The 23,839-nt window shown below is 39.3% G+C and overlaps 1 protein-coding gene across 1 annotated transcript; it reads right to left on the minus strand.

Moving 5' to 3' along the window:
- Nucleotides 1-186: 186 nt before the first annotated feature.
- LOC105944396 (carboxylesterase 4A-like) lies at nt 187-11,948 on the minus strand. Its single transcript, XM_045159515.1, has 6 exons — nt 11,943-11,948; nt 10,630-10,649; nt 6,248-6,389; nt 6,030-6,163; nt 5,567-5,720; nt 187-369 (listed from the first exon to the last, which is right to left on the minus strand). Exons 1-6 carry the CDS (start codon nt 11,946-11,948, stop codon nt 187-189), a joined length of 639 nt encoding a protein of 212 aa, XP_045015450.1.
- Nucleotides 11,949-23,839: the final 11,891 nt, after the last annotated feature.

Genomic DNA, 23,839 nt, shown 5'->3' on the forward strand with positions numbered 1-23,839 from the left:
TTTTTAACAGTTACCAAACCTGGAAACACTTTATAATGTGCATTTTCCATACTTCTCTAAGATGTTCACTGGAGAATAAGTTCATGGCTCACAATCAATGTCCTAGAACACTAAGCAAGTTGGCACAGAAGTGAACGGTCTGGACAGGAACTCACTTGTGCCTTTGTGCTGTCAGTTGGTGCCCGGCTAGCTGACAGCTCCCACTACAGTGTTCACAGGGTGGCTGCTGCAGACAGCAGCCCCAGTGTGGAGGCTCTGCTTGGTGGATGCTGCTGTCCTCTCTCCAGGACCACGGGGACCTACATAGACATTCCGGCTCACAGCACTGTTGAAACTCACCATTGTGAGCTTTCTTCTTTGGAAAGCCAACTGGGGAGGGGATTTTGATGAATGTGTCAAGGGATATTTTGTTCACACTGCAGGAATTTAAAGGATACACCCACATGGGACTGAAGCCATGTCTCTGGGATGTCAAACCACTTTGCTATGAGAAGATACAACCAGCACTTTGTGCTGATTTGGGGTGCTAGGGGGCATCTTCCTGTGGATTTAATTTTTTTTTCCTTTTCCACTCCTGTTCAGATTGATAGCTTTGCTGTTTAAATAAATCCCAAAGTTCATAAGTGCTAAAAAAAAAAAAAAGAAAAAAAAAAAAAGAATGGCAAATTTGACCTTGCATCTGATTTAACACATAATTTATCCTGAAATGGAAGGTGCAATTAGCACTTCTGGTTCAGGCATATATACCAGGTTTATTAGGTGGGTACTGACCTGGTGTAATCCCAGTTACCTTTTGGGATGATTTTGGTCTCAGCTGCTCTCTTCATTGGGTACCTCTTTGGTGCTCTGTCAGTTCAAGTAGGCGGGTCTGCATCCCTGGACCACTGCTCTCTTCCTGAGAGCTGGGCACTGGCAGTGGGGAAGGGAAGGGAGCCGATGCTGCTCAGTTTGCCTACTGTTCCACGTGTTCTTCTACCTTGTGGTCTGCTCCTCCATTGTTCACTGCTGTTCTCCCTTCACATTTCTTAGGTTTGCAGAGAGCTCCTGGTGTGAGTGGAAAATTTCCTACCCTGGCTTTTCCTGCTGCTCAAGCCGAGCACCACCGCCCCAGTCTGGCGCATGGACCCACCCCACTGGAGCAGCTTCTGCCACCAGTGCAGGCTCTGGATACTCTGGATCTCTCCTACTTCTCCACTGCTGTTTCAATTTCCTATACACCTCACTTTTTAATAGAAGTGTGTATTTTGCTGTTTTTTTTTTTTTTTTTTTTTTTTTTTTTTGCTATTCCCCCCTACGATGCTTTGTTTGGCATGGTACCTACGCTGCCATCTTAACCGGAAGTTTATAATTTCTCAAGATGGGCAATTAAAGCTATAAATTTACCTCATAGGACTGCCTTTATTGTGTCCCAAAGGTTTTGGTATGTTGTGTTCTTATTATCCTTTGACTCTATGAATTTTTTGATTTCTTCACTGACCCGCTCATCATTTAGTAGTGTATTGTTTAGTTTCCATAATTTTTTTATGCTCTATAGCTTTTCTTACTATTTATTTGTAGTTTGATTCCATTGTGGTCAGAAAGAATGCAAGGAATTATTTCAATTTTTCTGTATTTGTTAAGATTTGCTTTGTGTCCTAATATATGGTCTATTTTGGAGAATGTCCCATGTGCTGGTCAAAAGAATGTATATTATGCAGCATTTGAATGAAATGTATTGTATCTATCTGTTAGGTCCATTTCTTCTATGACCTCATTTAGTCCAGATGCTTCTATGTTTATTTTTTCCCCAGGATGACCCGCCAATTGGTGAAAGTGAGGTGTTGAAGTCACCCACTACCACTGTTTTTGATGTTATCTGTGACCTTATTTCTAATAGCATTTGTTTGATGAATTTGGGAGCCCCCATGTTTGGTGCATATATGTTTAGGATTGTAAGGCCTTCCTGTTGGAGTGTGCCTTTAATAAATACAAAGTGACCTTTCTTATCTTTCTTCACTAATGTAGGACTGAAGTCTACCTTGTCTGATATTACAATAGCAACCCTTGCTTGTTTTCTAGGTCCATTTGCTTAAAACACCATTTCCCAACTTTTCACCCTAAGACACTAGGAAATGGAAAATCATACCTTGTTCCCAGATTGGAAGAATCACTATTATGAAAATGACAATCTTACCAAAAGCAGTCTACACATTTAATGCAATTCTCATCAAAATTCTAATTGCATTCTTCATGGAAATAGAAAAAACAACCCGACAATTCATTTGGAATCACAAAAAAACTTGAATATATAAAACAATACTAAGCAACAAAAATAAGGCTGGTGGTATCACCATACCTGATTTTAACCTATACTACAGAGCCATCATAACAAAAACAGCATGGCACTGGCACAAAAGCAGACATGTAGAGCAATGGAACAGAATAGAGGACCCAGATGTGAGTCCAGGTAGCTATAGCCACCTGATATTTAATAAAAATGCCAAAAATACTCATTGGAGAAAAGACAGCCTCTTCAGCAAATAGTGTTGGGAAAACTGGATAAATATCTGTAGAAGGTTGAAAATAGATTCTTCTCTCTCTCCACACACAAGAATTAAGTCCAAATGGATTGAAGACCTTAACATCAAACTTGAAAATTTGAAACTACTAGAGGAAAAAGTAGGGGAAACCCTTCAACATATTGTTCTTGGCAAAGACTTTCTGAATATAACCCCGAATGCTCAGCCAATAAAAACACAGATTAGTCACTGGGAGCTCGTGAAATTATAAAGATTTTGTATGGTGAAGGACACTGTGAATAAAGCAAAGAGGCATCCTATAGAATGGAAAAAATTCCTTTGCCAGGTATACATCTTATAGAGGATTAATATCTAGGATATACATAGAACTCAAAAAAATTAAATAATAAGAAATCAAACAAGCCAATTAAAAATAAGCTATGGAACTAAATAGAGAGTTCTCCATAGAAGAAATATGGATGGCATATAAGCATCTAAAAAGTTGTTCCACATCTCTAGTCATCAGGGAAATGCAGATTAAAACTACATTGAAATTTCATCTCACTCCTGTCAGATTGGCTACCATCGTGAAAAAAAATGACCATAAGTGCTGGCAAGGAAGTGGAAAAAGAGGAACCCTTCTACACTGTTTGTGGGAATTCACTCTGTTCCAGTCATTGTGGAAATCAGTGTGGAGGTTCCTAAGACAGTTAAAAATAGATATACCATATGACCCAGCTATAACACTCCTAGGCATGTACACTTAGGGACTCATATCATTACCTTAGAAATACTTACTCAAACATGCTATTGCTGCTCAATTCACAATAGCTGGGAAATGAAACCTGCCTAGATGTCCCTCAACTGATAAGTGAATAATGAAGACATGGCACATTTGTACAGTGGAGTTCTACTCAGTAGTAAAGAAAAATGAAGTTATGAAATTTGCAGGAAAATGGATGAATCTGAAAAGGATTATACTAAGTGAGGTAACCCAGGCCCAGAAAGCCAAGTGTCACATGTTCTCTCTCATATGTGGATCCTAGCTACAGATGATTGGGCTTCTGTGTGAGTAGGAAGAATACTCAGTAGCAAAGGTCAGTGTAGCAGACAGATTAAGGTTCACTGAGATGAAATTTCAGACCAGGCACAGTTATGGAGGAAAGAATTTATTGAAGCTTACAGATCCAGGGGAAGTTCCATAATGGCATAAGAAGCTGGCCTGCCTTCACAGGACCAAGCCGACAGAGAGAGAAGTACAAGCCTAAAGGTCAAAAGCCACAGCACACTTCAGGACCTCCAGCTAGGCACAGTTTGCATATCATTAGATTGAAATCAGAAACCCACCACCACAATTTAAGATCCACCCAGTGACATTGCCACCAGCCAGGTACCCAGCAGATGCAAACTACAAACAACTGAATATATTGGGAGCCGTCTATTCTATTCAAACCACCACAATCAGTAAACTAGAAATGAGATATAAAGCAAAGAGAAAGGAAGGGAGTGGGGTACTTAATAGAATGGTGTTATATATAGGTAAGTAGAAAAATAGATTAATGTTGGTGCATAGGCCCAAAATGAAGTCAGGGGAAGAGATTGAGTAAAGGAAAGGTGGAGTGAGGGATATTTAAAATCTAAGAGGATATAAATATATCTCATGGAATCCTACTTTTTTGGACAATGGAACACTCAGGAGCCATAGATTGTTGCTAGAAAATTTTCATTACCAGGGATGGGATACCTTCCAGTGAGTTGTTGGACAGGGAGGTCTCTGATGCCCCCAAAGCAGGCCACTGCTGAGGCCCTTGGTTTCCCACCAGGTATAGATGGTAAGACCCTATTGCTGAAGACCCCACATACTTGGGCTGCAAGGCCACTGAGAAATACTGCTGGAACTGAGATGTAATCTCCTCCATGTAGACCAGCTGACAGAAAGCTGGAAGAAGCTATTCTGCATGCAGTTCAATGGGAGAAAGAGAAATCACCAATGAAGACACTCAACAGTGGACACTGCAAGCCTTATATTTGGCCAGCCAGGCCAAAGAGCCAACAGGTGCAATAGTGGCACATCTGTCATGGTGGAAACCAACTGCCCTCTAATTGGACTGAAGGCCCACTCCATGGGAGGGAATACATCCCTGATAGTGAAAACTTAAAACAGGGATAGTCATGAGTGCTAGGGGTGTAACGTGTGCAGCTCTCTGGCTAAATGTATATACTATGCTCACCATACTGCCTAGTAAGCACTTCTCTTAATGTTCATACCCTTATAATAATGCTACTATCACTTTTGGTAGAGAATTTTCTCTTTTCAGATGGCAGTGATCTTGGGATGACTCAAAAGGCATCATGGTGCTGGAAAGAAGTGACAGGAGTGCTCAGTACTGTAATATATCTATAACACCTTCCAAGGCTCAGGGACTCATGCAGAAGATGTGGCAGAAAGAATGTAAGAGCCAAGGGAAGGGTAGGACTCCTTGCACCATGCTCCCCCAGATACAAAATGGCCTGGATAACCATGAACTCACAGTGCCCAATGCTACCTACACAAGACCATCATAATAGGAGGAAAAGATCATGACATCAAAATAAAAGAGAGACTTATTGAGATGAGGGTATATGATCTAAAATGGAGTTTCAAACAGGAAAGTGGGGGGAAGAAGGGTATTACCATGAGATCTTTTTTATAATCATGGAAATTGTTAATAAAAAAGCTCAACTCCTCCAAGAGTCAGGATCAAAAGGAAGTCTCCAACCCAAACCCCTGCCTTCCAAAATTAAATCATATGCCCTGCCCTAAGGACAGTTGGTGGGGTTTTTTCATGGAGATAGGGCTCCAAAGAAAAGTGGGGTAGGACGAGATGGCAGGCACGCACCAGGAGTTCACTGAGTATCCCATTTCTTCCCTGTCCTCCCCAGGGCTTGGCTCTTTCATCATTGCTGTTCTTGGCTTTGAGGGGTTTGTACCCTTAGCAGAAATGCAGAAGAGGTGCCCTTGGCAAGGTTGAGCACAGGTCTATAGATCCGCACACGTGCCTCTGAGAGCCTGCTGACCTGGCACTCACCAGTCCTGAGATGCACATGGATCCAGAAGACTGGCCAAATAATGTCACTCTGTCGGAGTCTCCACCAAAGGCCTCAATGTTCTCCTGCTCCCAGTACAGAGCCGCTATCTGGTCCAGCATCCCCCAGTTCCCTTGGGCTTGATTGTCACCAGTGCTAGGCACACAGGACACATAGTCAGGGTTCCAAATGTCGATGACCAGGATTGGGAGAGCTACAACTTAGGCTGTCTCTCAAGAACCAGGCCTGCGACCCTTCCCACTTCATTAGACTTAGGCTCAGCCCTGGGCTTTCCACTGGGTGTCAAGCCCTAGTGGGTGCCACCCACTTTTCACAGTCAACCCTCCCCCCCACCGCCCCCTGCCCCCCCGCCCTGCCCCGTTAGAGGCCATGAGTCCTCTCTCACCCATTCCCGCCTCCTAATGTGAGATGAAGGTCCTGCCCTTGCTGCCAGGCCCTGCCCACCTGAAGAAGCCCAGGATGCCCAGACTGTACTGAAGAAACACCAGCACCACGTTCTCCCGCGCTGCCAACTCTGAGCCCTCATAGGTGGAAGCGGAGCCCACCAGGAAGGCGCTTCCCGGGAACCAGACCATCACCTGGGGAAGAAAGGGCGCTGCAACGCCTGTGGGGCGGTGGGGGCGCAGAGTGGGAGGCTGGAGCGTGGAAAGCAAAGCGCTCACCGGCAGCAGTGGGTCCCCACGCACGTGCACAGGCGCATACACGTTCAGGTAGAGGCAGTCCTCGCTGAAGCTCAGCCACTGGTACTGTTTCCGCATGTTTAGGTACATGGAGGCTACCTGCCCCCAGGACTCCTGAAGACACCTGTGGGAACGAGGGGGATTTAAATGGGCAGTGGGGCAAATCATTTCAACTCAAGGTCTGCAGGGAGGTGATAGGAACCCAAGGCCAAATTCTGGCTCTGAGCCTACCACTCGGGAGGCAGAGGTAGGAGGATCACCGTGAGTTCGAGGCCACCCTGAGAGTACAGAGTGAATTCCAGATCAGCCTGGGCTACAGTGAGACCCTACCTTGAAATACCAAAAAAATTAAAATAAAATAAAAAAATCTGGCTCTGTGTGTGTCTGTGTGTGTGTGTGTGTGTGTGTGTGTGTGTGTGTGCACATGCATGCACTTGTATCCACCCCCACCCCCCACCAGGCTTCCATTGGTCGTGGGGTCCAGGATTGGGAGGCAGGTAGGCCTCTCTAGGACCATCCCTCCCTCTTGTATCCTGTCCTAGGCCCCTTCAGTCGGCCTGGGTAAAGAGTCCCTGCTCTCCTTGGAGACTATTGATGTGATTAAGAGAGAAACTTGACGACCTGGGTACCACTCTGCCTGTCACGGCCCACCCTCACCTCCCTTTCTTTGTCTCCCAAGCAGCTCTAGAACAGGTTTCCTCCCCTTCATGTCCAGGACTGCTATGCTGGCAAGGCCATCAAAGTCTAGTCTGGGCATAGCTCCAGCCTTTTCACACATAGCCCTTCAAGCACTCATCCTCCACACTCTGGCCAGAGGGATTGTTAAAAAAACACAGACCCTCCAGGGGGAGAGAAGGGATTACCACGGATTATTGTCTACAACTATGGAAAATGTCAATGAAAAAAAATAAATGAAATAATAAATAAAAAAGAACAGGAAAAAAAAAGCTCAACTATTGTACTTTCAAAGTAAACAGATCTTAGTGTTTCAGAAGACAGGTCTTAAAAACACCCTTTCAATATCTCCTATAATTTCAATATACTGTATAAGATTGTCCAGTCTATGGGATTTAGCTTATGTACCCTGGCATCGCTCATTTTATAGATACATAGTTATAGCTAAGAAGGAAAATGATATGTCAAACAATCCCAATTAGTTGTTGTTTGCATAAGTTCTAAATCCAATCACCTTCCCCTATAATTGAAACCTGGCCCTATGTAGTTTTATGAAGTATAATTATCACTTTTCACTCTATCACTGGGGTCTCTCATCATTTGCAAGCTCGTACTCTGTATTTTAGTCACAATAAACTATTTAAAGTTACTCAAGTGTGGTTGATGTGCCTTAATTGTCTATGTATAATTCATCAGTTCTAAATCCCACATTTTTAACCATTTACTGCCTGCCTACATATCTTATGTAGGGTGTTAATTATGTAGAATGATTGTCATTGTCTTGAGAAAAATTAGGCAAAGATGTTAGCTTTTTTTGTGTGTGGGTGTGTGTCCTCTTGCTCGTCAAAACTCCCACAGGATGTATTTATTTATTTACAGGTATACTTCAATTTAAAATTTAGACATTATTAACAACTTTAAATTCTCTCTTTTCTATTTGAAGCACTTAGAAACAAGAATGGAAAAATAATAACACATATACAAAAATTCTGATAATATAAAATCCTTCAAAACTTTCAAAGGGGAAAGTGGAGATAGGGAATGTATTACCATGGGATATTTTTTAAAATCATGGAAGTTGTAATACATTTTTTTAAAATGTGATATTTGTGATAAAATAATACAAGAAATTATAATAAATATCATGAAAGTATAATATTGTTAAATTTTGATGTATGTTTGCATAACTAATTAACCTTACCCAAACTATGGAGAAGATATACAAGAAAATAACTTCATGCATTTTCTAAATTATATTGAAGCATTGTCTAACAAGTGTGCCAAAGGAGGAAGGAGTTTCCCATGTAAATGTACTTTTGATTGGCATATTATTATTTATTAGAATAATGACTATAAAATTGTTTTGAGACATTTTTCCAACAGACATGAAAATTACTTCTTTTTAGTGGAAAATATAACTATGAAGTCTATTCAGTAACCCGACTTCAGCAACTTTTCTTTCAGCTTTCCTATTTACTGTTTATCTTACTTTCATTTGAACCAGCATGACCATTCTGCTGTTTTTCTCATTAATGAGTTAAGTAAGCTATTGTTTCACTTCATATGTTTGTGTGAAAGGCATAATTTTCATTAAAAAATTAATATTTATAGCTGGAAAGATGGCTTATTAGTAAAGGTACTTGCCTGCAAAGCCAAAGGACCAACGTTTGATTTGCCAGTACCCACATAAAGCTAGATGCACAAGGCAGTATGTGTCCAGAGTTTGTTTGCAGTGGCTAGAGGCCCTAATACACCCATTGTCTTTCTCAATCTCTCTCTCTCCTTCAAATAAATAAAATATTTAATAATTTATCATTTCTATATTAAAAAAAATCTAAGGCCTAAGGAATCAAATAATCATGGTGCATGTACATCATATGTATTGTGGAACAGGATACAACTACATCCTGTATGTCAGATTGGCTAAAATCTCTTCCATTCTGTGTGTAATGGGCGCAGAATCCATATCCATCTTATGTCTTATGGTGGCAGGTTTCAAGTCCTAAATTCTTGACTTCGAAGCTTGTCACTCTCACAAAAGAATCTTACCACTGGTAATGTGCCAAATGGCAGAAATGAAGCCTCTACAAAGGAGATAGGAAAATTCATGTTGCTGACTGTGTACTTTTTATTAGGATATATTAATTGTATAAAGTAATGGGTTTCACTGTTATATTTTCCTACCTTCATATACCATACTTTGACTAAATCTACCCATGTATCCTCCTTATTCTACCTCACCCTGGATCCTTCTTTGACTCTCATGTCCTTTCTTCTTCTTCCAAATTATACATATAAGAGAACAATGATATACTTTTGGAGTACAGCCTACTTCATTTTACATGATGGTCCATTTTCCTGCATCCACCATAATTTAGATCTCCACTATGACTTAATTAAATTCCATTTTGTATATATGTCACGCTTTATTTGGATACTTATGTACTGGTGGGCATCTGAGCTGGTTGCATTATTTGGATATTGTGGGAAGAACCATGATAAATACAGCATCCAAAGATATCTCTGGCAAGATGACTGATTCTTTAGGGTATATAATTTTGCCAAATTTACCTTAAGAGATAACATAACAAATATTTGGGAGGTCTATATTCTCCATGTTTTTTAAACTGCTGTCTTAAGCACTGTGTTGATGCTGATATATCAACACTTACTCAAACTAGAAGGCTTTATATTTGCAAATATTAGCAAGAAAATAAGAAAAGAATGGAAGGAAAGGAGAAAGTGCAATGATCTGCCTCTAATAATATTAATATAATATAATTAATATTAATGTTTTTTTCTGTTTTCCCCATGGGGTGTTGTTATAAATGATGAAAAACTAGCTAATACACTTTAGGAAAGATTTGTGTATCATGGACTTGAATAACAGAGATTCTAAGTAATAAATGTTCATTTTCTTTATGAGAGAAATGATGGATTAATGGATTCTCATTTGAAAGAAAAATTATTATTTGAGGGGAACAAAAAGCAAACAATTGTGATTGATCATCATATTTAATCAGATGGGAGAGGTACTTGCTTACTAAGCATTTCTGCTGAGGTGTATGTTAGATAAAAAAAGTATAAGATTCCAAATTATTAATATTATCTAGATTTTATATATGTTTAGAAATATGGAATTAACTTTTCTGTAAAATGACCTAACATAATTTCATATTTATCAAATGAACTATGTATAAAGGGCTACTGAAATTATTGGCTCCACATCTTGTGCCTCATAAGTCATAAAATGTGTATTGATAATGGAATTTTTAATCTGTTGACTAATATCATGAGGTAGGTGGAAGTAATATTTTCTGAATGATAATGAAATATATAGTCTCATTACTTAAGCACCTTATTTATAATTATAAAATTAAAAAGCTATCACATTTGGTAAATGTATCGACCATAAAGCTTTAGAAAGCAGCCTCACCCTCTGCTTGGAATGAAAATTAGGAGGGAAGTAATAAAGAGCTTAAGGATAGGAGAAGAGACTATTCTAACAAAGCATATTACTAAGTTGACTAATGAATCAAGATCCAGCATTCTCATGTCCTGATCCCACTCCAACCAAAATTAGGTTCCTTTCTAAGTATTAATAAATACCCATATAGCTATCACTCTTTTCCTCTCCTGTCACACAAGAATTAACGATAGAGTAGGTTACAGCAAATGTGAAATGATACCTTATTACTTTCACTAAGTTCTAAGAAACACAAGAGAGCAATTTAAGAGAACACACTGAAAATGATATAACCAAATTTTGTAAATAAAGATGAAGGGAAATATGCTATGAAAGTTGTAACGATAAAAATTAACATAAATCAGTGGAAGGTTGCTTTATATATGGAATCATATTTACTAACCATTTATATTTTATTTTATTTGATTGAGAGAGAGAGAGACAAAATGGGCACACCAGGGTATTCAGCCACTGCAAATGAACTCAAGACACATGTGCCACCATGTAGGCATCTGGCTTACATGAGTCCTAGGTAGTCTAATCTGGGTCCTTTAAGTCAGTAAAGGAAAAGAAAAATGAATTTTTAGCCCTCTTTTTGGCAAAAAAAATAAATTTTAATGTGATTTTTGAGAAAAAAATATTGAAGGCAACAGCTCATTGAAGTTGTAGAATTATGCCATATGTGTCTAGCTTGGTGGACTCAGAAACTACCCACCAAGGGAGTCCACATGCCATTAATTTCCCAGAAGCTGTGAATGACAGAAGGGTCTTGAAAATGTGATTAATTTAAGGATTTTGAGATGGTGACATTGTTGCAGAACACCTAGGTAAACTTGATGTAATCTTGTAAGTCTTTTTAATTCTTTATGATTTTTTTGTACCTTCTATAGGAAATATATGGAAAATCCCATGCATTTTCAACTTTCCTTAATTAATTATTTTAATGTTTTGGGGGTTATAAATCTAAAATTAGGGGGTAAGTAGATGGAACAGTGGATGAAGTGCTTGCTGTGCATTTCTGAGTATCTTAGTGTGTATCCCCAGACCTACAGAAAAAAACACAAAAAAACAAAAACACAACTGTAGGTGGCTGACTTCCACAATTCCAATGTGCTTATGGTGAGATGAGAGGTGAAAACAGGCCTGGAAAGTCACAAATTAAATGTTGTGATAGTGAAAGACCCTGTCTCAAAACAAGATGGAAGATAATGACCAACCCATTAGTATACACACACATACACAATTGCACACCTGTGCCCATGCATGCACACCTGAAAACCGAATAAAAACTATTTAAACTCTTTTGTTAAATGTAAAATCAGTTCCAATGGAGTAACAGCATGCCCTAGAAAGACTATTTCACGACACCTTGCACCCAAGCCTTTCTTCACTTCATTCCAATATCTCATTTCCATCTCCTATTTTCATTTTTGATCTTCTTATTTTATCCTGGGCAATACACACATATATACACACACAACTTTTTTGAGAATACTAAGGCTATTCACTAATCCATTTATGCTGTGTAGTAATTACCTTCATGCTGCTAGGACAAAGCACCTGACCAAAATTAGCTGATACAAAGAAACCTGTTTATTTAGCTTACAGTTTTGAGGAGAAGCGTCATGATGGAAGGAGAAAAAAACATGATCAATGGCAGGACATGACCTTTGCCATATCAAATGGAAACAGCAGCAGAAGAGTGAGCCAAACTCTGGCAAAAGGGAGCTGGCTATCACATCCTTAATCCTACTCCCAACAACACATCTTGTTTAGCAAGGCTCCAATTGCCATCAGGTGGGAACCAATCATTCAAATTACATGAGTTTATGGGTCACACCTAATTTAGATCAACAAATTCAGCCCTTGGCCCCCATCCACGATGACTATCCATGACGTAAAATGGAATGCATTCAGTCCAACTTCAAAAGTAGCCAAAGTCATTATCAACATATTTCCAACACAGATTATATATCTCCATAGTCCAATGTGTCTTCACTGTGAGCTCTAAAACCAAAATATACATAACGGTACAGAGTTACATTCACAATTCAAATGATTGTTTTGCAAGAAAAGATTAAACTAATGTGGGATCTAAAACATTTAGAGCAAACAGCAAATCCTGTAGCTCCAAATCCAATATCTAACTGTTGACAAAGTCTCCAGAATATCAATTCTGCTCCTCCAGCTGGGCTGTTCACAACCCAGAGAATAATCCATCCTAAGGTAATAGCTCTCCTTGGCAACTATCCCATAGTTCTAGCATCTTCTTAGGTCTTTACTGCAACCCACAGTTCATCCTCATAACTCCAACAGCCCTCCATGTAGGGAATCCTGTCTCACATCACCCAGTGTTTATTTCCAAAACTAAAAAAATTAACACACACACACACACACACACACACACACACACACACACACACACGACCCTTTCTTCCATTTGTAATTCTCCCATAGTAGTAGGTGTGCTACCAAATTTGCTGATACAGGAGAGGGTAAATGAACCCCCCTACTTTAAAAAGAATTGTCATTCTTCATGCTGTCTCAAAGCAGAACAGTGGGCCCAATCACAATGGTTGTAATCTTTCCAATAATTTCAACTGAAAGAGCAATGTATCCAGCCTGAAACTTTTATTTCTTTCTTTGCCACACCCTTCTGTTCAAACCAGTCTATTTCTATGCATGCAATTCTACTCAAGTTCTCATGGCACAGGCAAAATATAGGAATCCTCCCACCTAAACTGCTTCTAGTTCAACTCAGACAAACCTTGCTCTTCCTCCCATAAGCCAAATTTCAGAGTCCACAGTTCTTACTGCATTCAGCTCTCTCAACTCTCTGACCATAATAATCTATAAAGCTCTATTTGGGATACTACAAGGTGTCTATTAGGCCAAGGTTTCAAATTGTTACAAGAGCCACACAATCAAATTTCCTGAAATGACCCCACTCTATTGGTACCAATTTTTTGTTTTAGTTACCTTTGTGTTTCTGAGGAAAAGCACCCAATCACAAACAGCCGATGATAGCAAAACATTTACTTTCGCTTTCAGTTTGGAGGGCATTTCAGTCAGGTTCACATTGCTGGCAGAAATCACCTAACTAACACCGGCTTGTGGGGAAAAAGAGGTTGATTTTGGCTTACAGGCTTGAGGGGAAGCTCCACAATGGCAGGGGAAATTATGGCATAAACAGAGGGTGGACATCACCCCTTGACCAACATAAAGTGGACAATAGTACCAGGGAAGTGTGTCAAACACTGGCATGGGGAAATTGGCTGTAATATTCATAAGCCTGCCCCCAACAACACACTGCCTCCAAGAGGCATTAATTCCCAAATCTCTGTCAGCTGGGAATTTAGCATTCAGAACACATAAGTTTATGGGGGACACGGGAATCAAACCACCACATTCCACCCCTAGCCCCCATAAATTGATAACCATACATGATGTAAAATTCAATACATTCATCCAACTTTAAATGTCCCCACAGTTTTTATCAATTCCAGTGATATTCATACATCCCCATAGTACAAGATCTTTCAACTGAGTCATAACACAAAAAAATGACCTCAAAAAATCCCATAATGGCACAGAATAAACATTCACACTACAAAAGATGACACTGGGCATAGCAAAGAAACATTCAGCCAATACAAGATTTAAAACAACCAGAGAAAACATCAAACTCTGTAGCTTTAACAACTCTAGCCAGTGACAAATCTCCAAGTCCCACATTTCTAACCTGCAACAAGTCTTTGGCATTCCAATTCTGCCCCTCCAGATAGGCTACTCACAGTGTTGGAAAACGTCATCATGGGCCAGCAGCTTTCCTTAGCAGCCATATCATGGTCTTGGCCTCTCCACTGCAATCCATAGTTCTTCCTCATGGCTCCATTGGCTCTCTATGCAGGCATTCAGGAAACCTGCTTCAAAATGGCCATGGCCATTTCCAAAACACAAAACTGTGTTGCAAACTCAATGACCCTCTCTTTCCTGCATTTCTTATACTCCACAATACTAACCAGGATGCCAATTTGTTAATCCAGGGGTGAATGATGCATACTCTGAAGAACAGGACACTCCTTAAACACTCAGGCCCCTTCAAAAGAGTCTACATTCTTCCTGTTGCCCCACGTGCAGGTCAGCTGGCACAATATCAAAGTTTGTAATCTCCTAATTGCAGAAGAATGGGCAGCAGTTCACTCAAAGAATTTATTTTTTCTGTGCCACATCCCTCTGCTCACACCAGTTCACTTCTACACAAAGCAACCCTGCACAACTTCTCAGGACACAGGTGTAACAGCAAGATTCCCACACAAACTGCTAGCCCTGTCCAGGCAAAGCTCTTTCTCATCCTCATAAGCCAAACCTCATAGTCCATAGTTCTTCTTGCCTTCAGGTCTTTCAACTATAACCAGAATAGTCCATAAAGCTGTACTTACAGCACTGCAAAGCATCTTTTGGTCCAAGGTTTCAAATACTCTCACATTCCTCTTGAACATCAGCTCCAAAAGGCCAAAGCCACACAGTCAGGTGTCTAGCAGCAACCCCACTCCTCAGTACCACTTTACTGTTGCAGTCAGGTTCACATTGCTGGCAGAAATCACCCAACCAAGAGCAGCTTGTGAGAAAAAAAGAGGTTTAGTTTGGCTTACAGGCTCAAGGGGAAGCTTCACAATGTCAGGGGAAAATGATGGCATAAGCAGAAGGTGGACATCACCTACTGGCCAACACCAGATGGACAATAGCAACAGGGGAGTGTGCCAAACACTGGCATGGGGTAACTGGCTATAATACCCATAGGCATCTGCCACAATACACGCCCTCCAGGAGGCATTAATCCCCAAATCTCCATCAGGTGGGAACCTAGCATTCAGAACATCTGAATCAAACCACCTCAGAGGGGAAGCTCTATGATGGCATAGCATGGCGTATGTAGAAGCTTGACATCACCTCTTCCACAGTAGATGAAAAACAGCAGGAGGAGAGTGAGCTGAACTCTAGCAAAGGGAATCTGTCTATAATACCCATAACACCACCCATAACATATCTCCTCCAGCAAGGCTCCAATTCCCAAATTGCCACCAGATGGAAACCAAGCATTCAAAACACATGAGTTTGTAAGCGATACCTAATTCAAACCACCGCTAGTTGCTACAATCAATTAGTATATACTGGGCAATTAAAATGAAATATAGTAAAGTATGAAACACAATTCAAACTTATTGCTAATAATTCTACATACAGGAAAATGTTTTAACAAGTCTTAAGATATCCAGTGACTAAAAATAGTATGTTCTTTATAGATGGTGCTTTTATGTATCCTCACTAGTAAGAGAGCAGGGAACCTATAATCTAGCCTCTTTTATAAAATTACTAATCCTGTTTATAATTTTATTTACCCTCAAGACCTGGTAATCACCCCCAAACCACACTTACTAATAACAGAACTTTCAGGCTTAGATTTAATTACATGAACTTTGGGTGGGACATAACAATCAGATTGTAAGAGGATGTATGTAGATAGATCTTTTAATTACTAAAACATTAAAAGTTAAGAAATGTTCTGATTAGCATTGCCATACTCACAGATTTCAATGTTAAACAGAAGGGAAGGGAATTTCTCACCTATCTATCAAAACTGATAGAAATGGAGAATATATGTTCTATGTCTGAAATAAATATTAGCTATATAAAAATTTTAGGCCTGCAAAAAAATTGAAGCATTCTTAATTTTTCTTTTCAGCCTAAGAATATATAAGATTATACATATCTATATCCTAATATATAACATAATATACATATTAGCACTAAGAATAAAAATGATTATATATTGAGGGCACATTTATTAGAGAGAAGAATTGTTGTCTACATTAAAATACCCTGGATTCTTAATTTTTCCAGGAATATGTTCTAAATAATACTGTCAATAAATTGAATTTCTGTAAAGTTTAACAACTAAACCAAGGTACATATTTAGAAGTGAAAAAAAACACTGTAACAAATTTTAGTGGAAACTGCTCAGAGATGTTAGCATGCATGACCATGGGTAGAAGTATTGCTCAAACATGTGAGTATGTATGACCACAGATAGAATTATTGTCCTTTCCTGGAGAGACACCCATTATTTTCTATTCATCTTTCATAAAGGCTTCAGTAGTGATAAAATCAATGAAACTGAGTGCCATTGCTTCCCCATATGGCTGTTTTTCTGCACTACTAAAGACTTCTATGTGATTGGCTAAATTTGTTTGCTTTTTTCAGTCTAAGTGTTTTACCTAGATTGTAGAAATATTTTGAGATGTGGCTGAATGCACAGAATAAAGGGTGGAGCTCCTAGGGCTGGAGTTTTTCAAAAGGAAACCTTTTGACTGCAGAATGATTCTTTTCCTTTTGTCCCTCCATATTCCTACGTGTAGCACACCACAGAGACTAAAAGATTTTATACTAAATGGATAGTATATGGTAAAAATCCATAACTTAGCTGTCTTCAAAGGTATCCTGAATGTTAACTAAACACTTTTTTTTTCAAACAACCAGCACATGTCTTGAAGTTTCTAAGTAAATATTACAAAAACCCATTTATATCCAAATATTGTTCTATGGTTGTCTTTTATTGTGTGTATATATAGTACACAATCTCATAAATATTGTTTTGTTTTTTGTGGTACTGGACCCTCAAACATAGTAGACAAGTGCTTTATCACTGAGCTATATCCCTAAATATATATATATATATATATATATTTATATATAAATAAATAAATAAATATATATATATAAAATCTCACTATGCATTTATTATATCTTTCTTATTGATTTTGATTTTGTGCTGGAACTGCTGTTCCTGGTTTATCCATCTACTCACACATATGAAGAGCTACAATATTTTAACACCCTACCTTTTTATTTTTATCTCACTAAAATGTAATTACTAACCTTGAATGCTTTCTTGCTTATAAGGATATAGTTAGTGATAACTTTAGGGAGAGTCTCAAAATCAGATCTGTGTGTCTGATTTCCTTTCTAAGACTATAATAGTAATTGTTATTACAATTTTCTTTGTTTTGACAGTTTGGTTTTGTCCTGATTGGTAGCATAGTCAAATCACACTGCCATGGACATCAAGGATTTCATAACTTGTGTTTCTTTCCCACAGATTCATATCAGCTTTTAATTCTGCACAATAGTTAGTGGATGGATAGCAGAGGATCTTTGTCCAGCAACACTTAGGAACTGAATAGACTCCAGGTGCCTCCTCAATGAGCCAATGGAAAAAACAGGTAAATAATGAGAAAACTGGAACTTTAGATATGGGAAGACAGCTCAGCAGGTAGCAGCATTTTCCATAAATGTATGTGGATGTGTTTGATCCCTAGCACACATATGAAAAGTCAGACAGGTTCTTATAATTCTATCCCAAGGTAGGGTGAAGACAGGATAATTGCTCGAGCTTGATGGTCAGGCAGTTTGACTAAAAACTGCAATTTCAAGTTCAATGACAGACTGCCTGAAGAAAACAAAAGCAGAATGATATAACACCTGCCTCTGCATGCATGTTCATGGGTACACACATACACTCACACTATAACTTTGATATGGGCTAGGGAAGGAAAAACTAATCCAGGTTTTAGTAAACAGATATCAAGAAAAAATCTCTTGAAAATCGTCACAAGTTCGTAAAGAGAAATACCACAGGTGAAGTTTTTTTTTTTTTTTTTTGACTGTAATAGAATGCGTCTACTGTGATGGTAATTTATGTTGATTGTAAACTAGACAGGACCTAGAATCATTTGTAAGGCACTGGCTAGATCAGTTTAGCCTCTGGAAATGCCTATGATATATTATCTTTATTAAGTTAATTGAGGTAGCATCATTCTATAACCAGGGGCCACAAAATGCACAAGTAGCAGGGAGCTGTCTGAGAAGCAGCATTCAGTATTCTCTGCTTCCTCACTGTTGACTGCATGTGACAAGCTGCCTCAACTTCCTGCCACTATGCCTGACCCACTATGAAGAACTGTAACCAGTACCTATAAGCTGAAATAAACCCTTATTCAATCTGATTTTTGTCAAGCAGTTTTGTCCCTTCAAGAAGTAACTGATATATCCACTAAGTTTTGAAAAGTGGCATACCCCATAATGTCTCTTCATTTGCCTGAAATTACCCTAGTCATGTTGAGGTTGTGTTATTGGTCCCTGTGTCATGCTCCTCTTCAATGGGAAGCCCAAGATATAGTTGTAATCCCCAAATAAACCCAGCCAATTCAACTCCCTTTGAAATCCAGCACTTCTGGGAAGGAGTGAAAGATAACATGAGAACTTCTGGTGAGGAGGGGTGTATTCTACTTCCAAATATGTTCAGATATTTGAATTTAAGGACAGTATACAGCTAGGTTTTCCCATTAGAGTGAGTGTGGTGGTTTGATTCAGCTATGCCCCACCCTAATAAACTTAGATATTCTGAATGCTAGTCTCCCTAGCTGACTGGCAATTGGAAATTAAAGACTTATGGAGGTGGTGCATTGTTGGAGGCAGGCTTATGGTTGTTTTTTTCCAGTTTTCCCATACCAGTGTTTGGCACACTATCCTGTTGCAACTGTCTACCTGATGTTGGCCATGGGGTAATGTCCATCCTCTGCTCATGCCATCATTTTTCCTGTCACCATGGAGCTTCCTCCTTGAGCCTGTAAGCCAAAATAAACCTCTTTTTCCCACAAGCTGCTCTTGGTAATGTAGACCTGACTGCAACATTAAAGTGGTACCCAGAGTGGGGTTGCAGCTAAACACCTGACTGTGTGGCTTTGGCCTTTTAGAGCTGATTTTTAAGAGGAAAGTGGAAGAAGTTGAAACCTTGGTCTAAGATATGCCTTGCAGTTCTGTAAGAACAGCTTGATGGGCTATTTTGGTCAGAGTTGAAACACTTGAATACAGTAAAAACTTTGGACTATGAAGTTTGGCTTATGAGGGTGAGAAAGAGCTTTTCTTGGACTGGGATGGCAGTTTGTGTGAGAAGATTACTGATATGCCCATGTCCTTAGAAGTTGTGCAAAGTTGCTTTGCATACAAATAGTGTGGTGTGAGCACAGGGATATGGCACAGAAAAAAAAAAAAAAGAAATCTTTGGGCCTAAACTGTTGAATATTTACCTGAAAATTGTTTGAGAGTTTACAACCATTGAGATTGAGCAAGCTGGGGCAACAGGAAGAATGTAGAATCTTTTGAAGGGACATAAATGCTCAAGGAGTATCTTGTTCTTCAAAGTCAGCTTTATTCCCCTTCTGGATTAAAAAATTGGCACCCTATCTGGTATTATAGAGTATACAAAATGCAGGAAAGAGAGGATCATTGAGTTTGCAATGCTATCTTGTGTTTGGAAAATGGCCATGGGCAGTGTGAAGCAGGTCTGCTGGATGCCTGCATGGAGACCCTATGGAGTCATGAGGATGAATCATGGGTTGCAGTGGAGACTCAGTGGAGATGCCAGGACCACAATATGGCTGCCAAGGAGAGCTGTTGGCCAGGACTGTGAGTAGCCTAGCTTGAGGAGCTGCCCCCCGACCTGCGGGGCCAATGTTATGCGGGGTGGTCGAGGAGGGATGCAACCTGAAAGAACGGGCAGGAAAGAAGAAGGAGACCAAGCGGAGGTTTTGTCAAGGTCTCATTTAATGTTGGATTTTTTAGCTCTTTTATAATCAACCAGCAGGTAGGGCAATAAGGAAGGGGAAAAGGGGGAGGAGGTACAAGGAAGGAGGAAGTAGGGCCACCTGGCCGTAATCTTCTGGAGCATCTTGTGGTATTTCTGGAATCTCTCTTGTGACATCTCCCAGGGCAGCTGTTTGTTCTCAGGGGAGGGGCTGCATGAGGGCTGCTAGTTCTCTTTTGTCCTCAGGGCAGCCAGATCATGGTCTCTGACAAGGAGCAGAATTGGAACTCCAGAAACTTATTGCTGGTTAGGATTATTGGACTTGGAAATTTGTCACTGGCTATATTTAGTGTACTTGGGACTGTAGTGTTTGGTGTTTAACCTGTTTAAATCGTGTGTTGCTTGAGTATTTCTTTCCTATGCCCAATGCCATCTTTTGAAGTTTGTTTATTTGCAGAATGTTTATTATGTGCCATTTTGGGGTTTTTGAGGATTTTTTTTTTTTGTGGTATTACAGCTCAGTTAAAAGGCCTTGGATTCTGGGGATATATGAACATAATTGGAATTGATAAAAACTACGGGGATTTTTAAAGTTGGATGAAGGCAGTGCATTTTTTTTAATCATGTATGGTTATCACTTTATGGGGCCAGGGGTAGAATGTGGTGGTTTGCTTCAGGTGTCCCCCATAAGCTTAAATATTCTGAATGTTAGTCTTCCCAGCTGATGGCAATTGGAAGTTAAAGCCTTCTGGAGGTGGTACATTGTTGGGATCAGGATTATGGGTACTATAGCCAGTTTCCCCATGCCAGTATTTGGCATACTCTCTTGTTTCTATTGTCCACCTGATGTTGGCCATGGGGTGATGTCCACCCTCTGCTCATGCCATCGTTTTCCCTGCCATCATGGAGCATTCTACTTGAGCCTGTAAGCCAAATAAAACCTCTTTTTTTCCACAAGCTGCTCTTAGTTGTATGATTTCTATCAGCAATGTGAAACTGACTGCAAGAGTATGCCTTCTTTAGCATGCTGTTCACTGTACTGCTTTAAGGCAAGGTCACCGCAAGTTAGATTATAGAACTTTGGGTGTGATCCCTAAAGAACAAACACTGTAGAAAAAATAATTTTAATGTCAGTGGAGATATTGAAAATAATTATCATGTTTCTGATCTTATTTGTATTAATACTAGGTATATGGCATTAATGGTACATAATAGTGAATACTGTCTTGCATTTTTAAACTGCAGTATACATACTCTCACCTCAATTACATTGTGCTCTATGAAAAGTATCTTGTAAATCTGGCAAATGAGAAAACTGGAGCACATAGCCGGTAACAGACAGCTTTATGCTACAGGCAAGTTTGTGATTAACATCCTGAATTTAAAATTCAGTCTTTTATCATATATTTCTTTAGACTGATCCAAAATAAGCTACATAATGATGGAAACATTGTTAATTTTAGTTTATCTTTGAAATATATTCAAGTAATTTTCAGAAAATTTGTAATTATTTTTCTCATGGTTTCCATTGTGTATACACGGCAATGGATAAGGCCTCTTAGTAAGCATTTCCAAGTATCTCTTTGGAAGGCATGACTTGTTCTCTTTATTATTTTAGTGTATTTCATCCCAGCAACCACAGCTCCTGTACAGTTTGTATATAAACACAAAGATAGTGATATTGTCTGCAAGACAGGAGGAGTCTCAATGAGAGAGGAAATTAAAAAGCAACAGGTGATAAACACAAAATGATTACATCTTCTCTGGGCATAAACATGGCAACACCTGATTATACAGAAGGAAACTTATTTGTATCCAATAAATATTTGTTTCTGTCCAATGGAACAATTTTTCATTAGTGACCAAAATGAAATGACTGTATATTATGTATAAGAAAATATTATTCTGCTAAGAAATTGCATTTGCAAACTATTAAGAGTTTACACAAACATTTTATAATTAGCTTTGTGAACTTTTCTCCAAGTTGAAGAATGGGCCATCACTGATTCCACCTGAAAAATGTGAAGACTACAGGTCTTGACTCTGTCTTCTGACAGTCTCAAAACAACAGTGGCTCTTGGCTCTATGAAGAAAAATTTCAGATATCAAGAGTGGGATTTGTAATATTTATCTGAATACTGCATAGATTGTTATGGTAGAAAGCTAACAGATAAGTGACTGTGTTCTCAAGTTCTCAAAGACAGTCTGGTTTCTGCTATATCATTTTTTGTGTAACTCCCAGTACCAGAGATGGGTTGCTACCCACATTGAGGTTTCATCAGAGAAACCTATGAGGTCCTCAAATGAAGACAGCTTTCTATTAAAGCACTTGATTAATCATCTGAGGCAAAAACTAAGACCCTATTGCTGAACAATCCATATGCTGCTGACACAAAGCACAGAGAGACCTGGCTGGAATTCAGAAGAAAGCCAGTCCACAGACAGTCTGTCTAGTGCTGGGAAGCACTACATGAACTACTGGGGAAAAATGGCCAAAAACAGTCTGAGCAACCAGAGGTTTAAGCTACTCAGAAGTAAATACTCTGACATGATGCACATACCAGTGCAATAATGGCACAGAGCATCAGTGGATAATCAATAGCTTTATGATTGGCTAAGAGATCCACTAAGGGTAAAGGCACCCATATCTGGAATTGGGAACTAGATCAGAATCCTATGGAGATAAAGATTATGGTTTCCAGTGTCCAGCTCTCACAGTCTTTGGCTAAAGCAGGGGTTACATACATCAAATTCTCCCTAAATCAATAATGCTTATCTCATTTAAACTATGCTGACTTACTTTCCATTGGCAAACCTGTTCTTTTTCACATGGTAGCAAGACTGGAGGAGATAAACTACCCTTTCAGCCAAATCACTGCCAAAAACACAGAGGAACTGGGGAGATGAGCATGAGTGATGTTCCCATGCTGAACCTGATAATCAGTGCAAGGGTTTAGGACATAGACCCTGAGGATACACAACTCCTACCAAAGCAGAGATCCAGAAGTTCCTAAGAGCTCATCACTGATGCAAACTTAAAATTCACTCACCGCAGCTCAGGGAATTTTGCAGAAGAGGAGGCCAAAAGATTGTAAGAGCCATAGGTTGAGACATCATGGCCCGAGGTATTCCATTCTCCCCAAAATAAGTGATTGCTACTCCCACAATGCACAAAACACAAACCCATTGGGAATTACTGCAACTCCACTGAAGAGCATCCTCAATGGAATGGAGGCAAGGACATGGGCAGAGATACCAACACATGATGTATCCATACAAAATATGTTGTTAATAATAATAATAATAATAATAAAACATTAAGAAAAACAAGTACTCTTATATTCCTCACACAGATGATTCTGGAGACACAAATTATAGTCTTAATGAAACACCTGAGTCTATGGAGAATCATACATTCAAACCACTAAATAGTCATTGAAAAAAGTGTCTAAGTCTCACAACCTCTGGCTTCTGAGGAGGATATTGAATTTTGTTGTCAGTGATGAAGACAGACAATGAAGAGTTTGAACAGAGCACAGATAGGAACACTTCATGAGCTATTCAGATTAAACAATGCAGGATACAAATATAGAAGATGAAAGGACAAAAGGAAATTTGGTCTTGCCCATGTGAGGGATGATGACAGTTTGCCTGAGTGGAGATGAAGGTGATGAGGTTTGGTTGAGTTTTGGAAATATTTTGATTTGGAACAAATGGTACACTTTGGCTTTATTGCAAGATAAAGATACAGTAACAAAATGAACTGTAACCTCATTTGCCTATGCTA

This window comes from Jaculus jaculus, chromosome 9 (assembly GCF_020740685.1).
Source record: "Jaculus jaculus isolate mJacJac1 chromosome 9, mJacJac1.mat.Y.cur, whole genome shotgun sequence".
Lineage (NCBI taxonomy): Eukaryota > Metazoa > Chordata > Mammalia > Rodentia > Dipodidae > Jaculus > Jaculus jaculus.

Excerpts from the sequence above, each read along its gene's own strand:
- LOC105944396 (XM_045159515.1), bottom strand. Across the intron at positions 5,721-6,029 it reads GGCATCCTGGGCTTCTTCAG|CACTGGTGACAATCAAGCCC; the intron begins GTGGGCAGGGCC and ends CTGTGTGCCTAG. Across the intron at positions 370-5,566 it reads CCATGTGCATCTCAGGACTG|TTGGCTTTCCAAAGAAGAAA; the intron begins GTGAGTGCCAGG and ends TCCCCTCCCCAG.